At 39.6% G+C, this 8,794-nt stretch overlaps 1 protein-coding gene across 2 annotated transcripts; it reads left to right on the top strand.

Moving 5' to 3' along the window:
- The first annotated feature begins 1,603 nt into the window (after positions 1 to 1,603).
- Positions 1,604 to 6,208, top strand: RANBP6 (RAN binding protein 6). Of its 2 annotated transcripts, XM_080819170.1 has the most exons (2): positions 1,610 to 1,750; positions 2,866 to 6,190. In XM_080819170.1, the coding sequence occupies exons 1-2, from the start codon at positions 1,615 to 1,617 to the stop codon at positions 2,934 to 2,936; spliced, it is 207 nt and encodes a 68-aa protein (XP_080675296.1). In that variant the 5' UTR covers positions 1,610 to 1,614; the 3' UTR covers positions 2,937 to 6,190. The 2 variants fall into 2 exon arrangements, with proteins under 2 accessions (XP_080675295.1, XP_080675296.1); XM_080819169.1 differs by having other exon boundaries at positions 1,604 to 6,208.
- The last annotated feature ends 2,586 nt before the right edge of the window (positions 6,209 to 8,794 follow it).

Here is an 8,794-nt window from a genome sequence, read left to right as displayed (position 1 = left end):
ATAGTATTTAGCTTCAGGGGCATTTGTTTCTTGGAATAATCTCAACATCTTCCTACTAAAAGGAAAACTGTAAAAGCTTTTTACAGTTTAGGCAACATGCAAAGAAAATCTTGAGTGACATGATCAAGGATACAAAATTAATTTACAGATAAGACTAGGATTAGAGTCTTCTTATTACTAGCCCAGGTCACTTTCCACTATGCTTTACTCAGTTGTCTTTTTCATTCTTTATTATAGTCCACAGACAAGGTGATTCTGGCACACCAGAGTTTGAGCACTACTGTTTTTACTCTATTAGATATGGTAGTGGGATGGTAATCAGGGTCTCCACCTTTTATTGCACTTATTTGATAAATAGATTTTTAAAAAGTTTTTTTTATTAATATATAATGTATTATTAGCCCCAGGGGTACAGGTCTGTGAATCTCCAGGTTTACACACTTCACAGCACTCACCATAGCACACACCTCCCCAATGTCCATAACCCAACCACCCTTGATAAACAGATTTATTAAGGTATTATTTTCCACATACCATACAATTGACCAATCTTAATTGTACAATGCAGTGGTTTTTAGTATAATCAGAGTTATGCAACCACAGTTAATTTTATAATATTTCATCACCCCAAGAGAAACCCACTATCTGACAGCAGTCATTTTACATTCTCTCCTTCCCACTGCCTCTGGCAACCACTAATCTACTCTCTGTATAGATTTGTCTTTTCAAGACCTTAACTACAAATCTTGGCGTTTGTAATGATGTGGCTAGAACTAGAGGTACAATGCTAAGCAAACTAAGTCAGTCAAAGGAATATACCATATGATTGCGCTTATTTGTGGAATTTAAGAAACAAAACAGATGAAGTTGGGGGGCAAAAAGAGAGAGAGAGGTAAACCATAAAAAAGACTCTTTAGGATACAGAACAAAAGGAGGGTTAATGTAGGCAGGTGGTAATGACCCAGATGGGTGATGGGTATTAAGGAGGGCACTTGTGATGAATACTGAGTGCTGTATCTAATGATGAATCACTAAATTCTACTCCTGAAACTAATATTACACTATCTGTTAACCAACTAGAATTTAAATAAACACTTGAAAAAAAATTAATAAAATGAAATTGCTCGAGGGAAAAAAAAAGACCTTTACTATAAACGGAATTATACAATACGTGGTCTTTTGTGGCTGGCTTCTTTCACTTGGAGGGTTTTCAAGATGTAATTATTTTTAAAATCATCGGGGTAACAATAGTTTAGAAATAAAGGGTAAGAAATCACCCATACATACATTCAATAACATAAATTTCTTTCTCCCTTCCTTCCTTTTCTTTCTTCCTTCCCTCCCTCCCTTTCTTTCCTTCTTTTCTTTCTCTCTTTCTTTCCTTTCTCCGCAGGTGTTTTATCTTATTGGAAAACAGATGGAGGGTCCCCCATCCCCACTCTAACCTACCTATCCCCAGACACCTAGTTGCCTACGTCCGGGAGCACAGCCAAACCAACCGACGAGCAGAGGATGAGCGACCCCGCCCATCCCCGCTGGCGCCTTGCTTGCGTCACTGTTTGGGCCGCAGACCCCCTCCCTTCTTCCCGGTCGCGATTTCTTTGACATAGCGCGATGGCGGCGGCCGGGGCTGCAGGATTACCGGCCACTGTGTCGGGAAAGCAAGAGTTTTACCAGCTTCTGAAGAACCTGATCAATCCAAGCTGTATGGTGCGGAGACAGGCAGAGGAAGTCTATGAAAATATCCCAGGTCTGTGTAAGACTACATTCCTCTTAGATGCTGTCAGAAATAGAAGAGCAGGTTATGAGGTGAGACAAATGGCTGCCGCACTGCTACGACGGCTTTTGTCCTCTGGGTTTGAGGAAGTCTATCCAAATCTGCCTTCTGATGTTCAGAGGGACGTCAAGATTGAACTGATACTGGCTGTTAAGTTAGAAACACATGCTAGCATGAGGAAAAAACTTTGTGATATTTTTGCCGTGCTGGCCAGGAATTTGATAGATGAGGATGGCACTAACCACTGGCCCGAAGGTCTGAAGTTCCTTATTGATTCAATCTACTCTAAAAATGTAGTTCTATGGGAAGTTGCACTTCATGTTTTCTGGCACTTTCCTGGAATTTTTGGGAACCAAGAGCGGCATGATTTGGATATCATCAAACGGTTGTTGGACCAGTGCATTCAAGATCAAGAACATCCCGCAATCAGGACATTGTCTGCTAGAGCTGCAGCTGCATTTGTACTTGCTAATGAGAATAATATTGCTCTTTTCAAAGACTTTGCAGACTTGCTTCCTGGAATCTTACAGGCTGTGAATGACTCGTGCTATCAGGATGATGATTCAGTGCTAGAATCCCTTGTTGAGATTGCAGATACTGTACCTAAATATCTGGGTCCTTATTTAGAAGATACTCTGCAGTTGAGTCTGAAGTTATGTGGAGACTCTAGACTTAGTAATCTGCAACGCCAGCTGGCCCTTGAAATAATAGTGACCTTGTCTGAAACAGCAACCCCAATGTTGAAAAAACATACAAATATAATTGCACAGGCAGTTCCTCATATATTAGCAATGATGGTTGATCTACAAGATGATGAGGACTGGGTAAATGCTGATGAAATGGAAGAAGATGATTTTGACAGCAATGCAGTTGCTGCTGAGAGTGCACTAGACAGACTGGCTTGTGGGCTTGGTGGAAAACTTGTTTTACCAATGACTAAGGAGCACATCATGCAGATGCTTCAGAGCCCTGACTGGAAATACCGACATGCTGGATTAATGGCCTTATCTGCCATTGGAGAAGGATGCCATCAGCAAATGGAATCAATTCTAGATGAAACAGTTAACTCTGTTTTGCTTTTTCTTCAGGATCCTCACCCAAGAGTGAGGGCTGCAGCCTGTACTACGCTTGGACAGATGGCTACAGATTTTGCACCTAACTTCCAAAAGAAATTCCATGAAACAGTGATTGCAGCTCTGTTGCGTACCATGGAAAATCAAGGTAATCAGCGTGTGCAATCACATGCGGCTTCTGCACTTATTATTTTTATTGAAGACTGCCCCAAAGCATTGCTTGTTCTGTATTTGGATAGTATGGTGAGAAATCTACATTCTATCTTGGTGATTAAACTTCAAGAGTTGATTCGGAATGGAACTAAACTGGCCTTGGAACAGCTTGTCACGACCATTGCCTCAGTTGCAGATACAATAGAAGAAAAATTTGTTCCATATTATGATATATTTATGCCATCACTAAAGCACATTGTTGAGCTTGCTGTTCAAAAGGAACTTAAGCTTCTGAAAGGAAAAACTATTGAATGCATTAGCCATGTTGGTCTTGCTGTTGGGAAGGAAAAATTTATGCAAGATGCATCAAATGTGATGCAGCTGTTATTAAAGACACAATCTGACTTAAGTAATATGGAAGATGATGACCCTCAGACATCTTACATGGTTTCAGCATGGGCTAGAATGTGTAAAATTCTTGGAAATGATTTTCAACAGTACCTTCCACTAGTTATTGAGCCTCTTATTAAGACTGCTTCAGCTAAACCTGATGTTGCTCTCTTAGACACACAAGATGTGGAAAATATGAGTGATGATGATGGATGGCAATTTGTAAATCTTGGAGACCAACAAAGTTTTGGAATTAAAACTTCAGGACTCGAAGCAAAAGCAACTGCTTGCCAGATGTTGGTTTACTATGCTAAGGAGTTAAGGGAAGGATTTGTGGAATATACAGAACAAGTTGTAAAGCTTATGGTTCCTTTATTGAAATTTTATTTCCATGACAATGTTCGAGTGGCAGCAGCAGAGTCTATGCCTTTTCTCCTGGAATGTGCAAGAATTCATGGCTCAGAGTATCTTGCACAGATATGGCAATTCATATGTGATCCCTTAATTAAGGCTATTGGGACTGAACCTGATACAGATGTACTCTCAGAAATAATGAATTCTTTTGCAAAGTCCATTGAAGTAATGGGAGATGGGTGCCTTAACGATGAACACTTGGAAGAACTAGGGGAAATACTGAAAACAAAACTTGAAGGGCACTTTAAAAACCAAGAATTGAGACAGGTTAAAAGACAGGAAGAAAACTATGACCAACAGGTTGAAATGTCTCTGCAAGATGAGGATGAATGTGATGTTTATATTCTGACCAAAGTATCAGATATTTTGCACTCATTATTTAGTACTTACAAGGAAAAGATTTTACCATGGTTTGAACAGCTGCTTCCATTAATTGTAAATCTAATTTGTTCCAGTAGGCCATGGCCAGACAGACAGTGGGGATTGTGCATTTTTGATGATATTATAGAGCACTGCAGTCCAACCTCATTTAAATATGTAGAATATTTTAGGTGGCCAATGCTACTAAATATGCGAGACAATAACCCTGAAGTCAGGCAAGCTGCTGCTTATGGCCTGGGTGTTATGGCACAGTTTGGTGGAGATGATTATCGTTCTTTATGTTCAGAAGCTGTTCCACTGCTGGTAAAAGTTATTAAGTGTGCAAATTCCAAAACCAAAAAAAATATCATTGCTACAGAGAACTGTATCTCAGCAGTAGGGAAGATTTTGAGGTTTAAGCCTAACTCTGTAAATGTAGATGAAGTTCTTCCACACTGGTTATCATGGCTTCCACTGCATGAGGATAAAGAGGAAGCTATTCAGACTTTGAGTTTTCTCTGTGACTTAATTGAAAGTAATCATCCAGTTGTACTTGGTCCAAATAATTCCAATCTTCCCAAAATAATCAGTATAATTGCAGAAGGAAAAATTAATGAGACTATTAACTATGAAGATCCCTGTGCCAAACGCCTAGCTAATGTTGTGCGTCAGGTACAGACTTCTGAAGAATTATGGTTGGAATGCATATCCCAACTTGATGATGTGCAGCAGGAAGCTTTACAGGAGTTGCTAAATTTTGCTTGATGCACTTTAATGTCACTTGAATATTTTTACCATGAAAGCAATTCCAAATAATTATTGTGAGCATATTCCATTTTAATTGAGAGAACTGTTCTCCCTGCTGAACAGTTAATATTCCTTCCCTATATGTTTTTCCAGGATTAGTCAGTGTTCTAGCCTTATATTCACCTTGCATGTTTTATCTCTTAAACACAGAACTTGGTGATAACTGTGCTTCTGTTGTCTTAGAATGTTTGTCACCTTTTCCCTAGTTGATGTGAAGTATATAAAGTGTTGTTACTTGTCTGAATTATTGATGCTGAGCAAACAATATACTCGTGTCAAGATGTCATGCTGCCTATAACAAGATACTGAGAGCTTACAAAGATGGAACTTCCGGGACAAATATCTTTGGAATTATGGATGAAAAATAGTGGCAAGCTTAATTCTTCCTTGATAATACTGCCGGTTTCCATGGCAATGGGAGGATGCTGAAATTGGGAGTTTTGAGTTACTGCCATGGATGTGAGGAGTTTTCTCTGTATAGCCTATGAACTTTTTTATAATGTCCTCCAGGGAACAGGGTGAGGCATATTCATATTCTAGTCTCTAAGGTATCCAGCTAAGAGTTAAGAGAACTTGAAAATCTTAGCCTGATTGGTCTCTATTTTTCAAGTCATTCAGGACTCTTTAAGAAGTATGGTTACTGAATAGGCTGTCCTGGTACATGCAACATTGGTAGCTTGTAACACCGTTCTTCAGTGTTTGACAAACAGTAATCAGTATTTGTGGGAGTCTATTAATATTATGTGTTTGAACAGAATATTGCATTGTGTATGTATGCCATTTCCTCCCTGCAAAGCAGCCCAATAAGAAGAGAAGCCCTGGTTCAAAATGGGTCTTAAATAGATTCTATTTCGAAGTTCTTAATAGATTCTATAGTAGCACTGAAGAGTATTCTATTATGAAAATGAAAGGGAAGCAAAATTAATTTTATCTTTAAATATGAAAAATAAAACAGCTTTGAGACCAATCATTTAGCAGTAGATATGCATTTTAAGAAAACAGTTCTATAAATCTAGAGTTAATTTTATTAATTGGAATGTTGATCTTTAATGTCAAGCTTTTTGTAGGGTAGAAAAAAGTTTTCTAGTAAGCAAATCATTGATCCAAAATTTAAGAACAAATATATCTGTCATGATTCCTGGGGTTATTGTGAGTACTATGTATGTAAAGTATTTAGCAAATATTTAAGACCAAGTAAATGCTTAATAAATGGTACCCTATTAGTGCTGTTGTTTGTACCTATACTGTGTTTTCTTATGGTTCAGAATTGCTTTTACATTAGAATTTCCCTGATTAACTCCCTGCCAGTTCAGAAGAACAGGCCATCTAGGCTGTTGTGGACAGAGATAGGAAGTTGAGATTTTAGATGTGGAATTCCTGTCCATTACCTACAATGATTTATTATTAATAAGGGAAAAAAGGAAAGGACATTAATTATGGTATAGTCACAATTTTATTTAAGATAAATAAAAATACACATAAATAAATAGAAAAATCCTACCACAAAATATTAATAGAAATTTTCTCTGGGTGGTGGGATTAAATGGCAATTTTTCTTGTCACTAATCTATATTTTCTAATTTACCTGCAACCAATGTATTTTTTTGTATAATAGTTTTTGTTTTTGTTTTTGTTTTTGAGTTTAAGGACCCAATCCTACTTTCGTTAGAGCTAAGAACACAATCATCTTGGCCTCTCCATGATCTATAGCTGATGTTCCTTCAACTCATACCTGTTTATCTTAATATCCCTTCAGAAGTCCTTGGTCAAATTTCTAGCAATTCCTTACACCTTGTGTACCAGGAACTGGATATTCTGCCGGATGACTTGGAATTAGGCACCATGGAGAATTATATGATAGAGAAGATATGATCGATAGAGATATATGATATGATAGAGAAGGTATGACAGACCTAGATTTGAATTTTGGCAAACTACTTTCTTAACCTAAGCATCAGTTTCTGCATCTGTGAAATAGGCATAATACCTAGGATTGTTGTGAGAATTAAAGGAGATAATATAAAGTGCTTGGTGGCACAGGGTTCAATAAATGCAATCTATATTATTAGAGAATCATGAAATAGGGTTGGTAGCTAAAGATGAAGGGGGATATTTGCTGGAGGTTGGTGGGCCCAGATTCTTGGGCTTTGTCAAAGGAAATGAGGGATGTCCAGTCAGACACATTTTTGCTTACCGGTTGCTGAAATTAGACTGGTTCCTGGGTTTGTTCCTGTGAGGTACATCTAAGGGCTCTAAGGAAAAAGGGAATGCTGTAAGGGCCCAATAAGTTACAAATGTCTGATGAGAGGAGACCTTGAAAACTGGATAATAGGAACACTCCAGTGTTCCCATTTAACTATTTTACCTAATATTGCTATTTAACTTACTGCCTCCCCCCCCCAAGCTTTGAAGTTTTGACTTTTATCAGTGCTTTAAAGGTTCACAGTAATCAAGAATTAAATATACTGACCATTTGGTTCGATGGCTTCTACTTTTAAAATGCCCGATTTCTAGGACGGCAATTGCAAGTTTCAAGCTAGAACATTATGCGTTAAGTAGAAAGATGTGTGTATCTTTCTTACAGAACATGAGAAAATAATACCTGCTTTATGGAACCATTAGCTCCTTTCTACCTACTTTAAGCAATACCTAAATTAAAGTGAACGAGTCCACTTTCTAGACAATTTCTAAACAGTAATTTTTAAATGTGTAGTGACATTGTAAGGCTAACGACTATTTAATGCTGTACGGCTTAGACTTTAATTATTTGAAGATTGTTTTTAACCCCAAGGATTTTTAATAAGGTTCCATTTCCTTTATTTATTCTTAGCAGATCTCGAGAACCGAGATGAAAATGTTAATTTTAACACATAACATGAGATTACTTAAAATAGGAATTGATCTAAAGAACTGGGGACCGGAGTTTTAGAAATCTTGAGTTCTACGAATTATCTCTTTTTCTTTTGCATGTGAACGTATGTTTCAGTTGGTTGAGTCCTTGAAGCTCCTTACTATCCAAGTTCTAGTTTTATATTAAAAATATAAAACACAAAGAGGAAGGTGGGGGCAGAGAACATAAAATTTGTAACAGGATAGTATCTACATTTTGTGCCTTCTCAGTACTCATTTGCCATTAAAGAGGGTTATCTAGCAAGCTCCTTCAGAATTATTCTTAGTTTTTAGGGCTAATTAGGATCTCGCAAAATAGTGAATCTCTCGCTAGAGACGCTCCTAAAGGCTCTTCGACCTTTCTGGCACCGACAGATACAGCTGCGCAGGCGCCTTGCTTCCCTCTCCACTCCGCCCCTTAACAGCCGTCTACAAGCTGATGACATCATTGAGCTGCGCAACCTACCAGGCCTCGGGGCCGGTAGCCGAGCCTAAGTCTGTGCTTTCGCGTAGCTGGGCCAGACGCAAAGGGGGTGGGGGAACTGTCCTACTACGCATGCGCACCGTCGATGGCGACCGTGTCTTTCTTTGCCTCTTTTCACAGCTCGCCCCAGAGCCTGCGGGTAGCTTGAGTGCCCTCCCCCTTCTCTCCTTGCCCCTCCCCTTCCTTTCCCCGCCCCCGGCCCAGCGGGACTTCTAACTGACAGTTGTCGCCGGGCCTCGTCCGCGCGCCGCCTCCTCCTCCCCGGGTACCCCGCAGGTAGAGAGGGGCGGGAGTGGGTGTGAGGGAGAGGAGGAGCCCCAGACGCCGCAGCCCTGTGCTGCGGCCCCCTCTGGGGCGACAAGAGAAGAGTCCCCACTTCCTCTTCGCCCCTTCCTAGCACCCCGACAGCTGGTCCGGAGGGGGTGGGGCGCCGAGGCCGCGGCAACT

Source organism: Martes martes (genome assembly GCF_963455335.1).
Source record: "Martes martes genome assembly, chromosome: 12".
Lineage (NCBI taxonomy): Eukaryota > Metazoa > Chordata > Mammalia > Carnivora > Mustelidae > Martes > Martes martes.
Note: the sequence above shows the minus strand (reverse complement) of the source record. Positions and strands in the feature narration are given on the sequence as shown.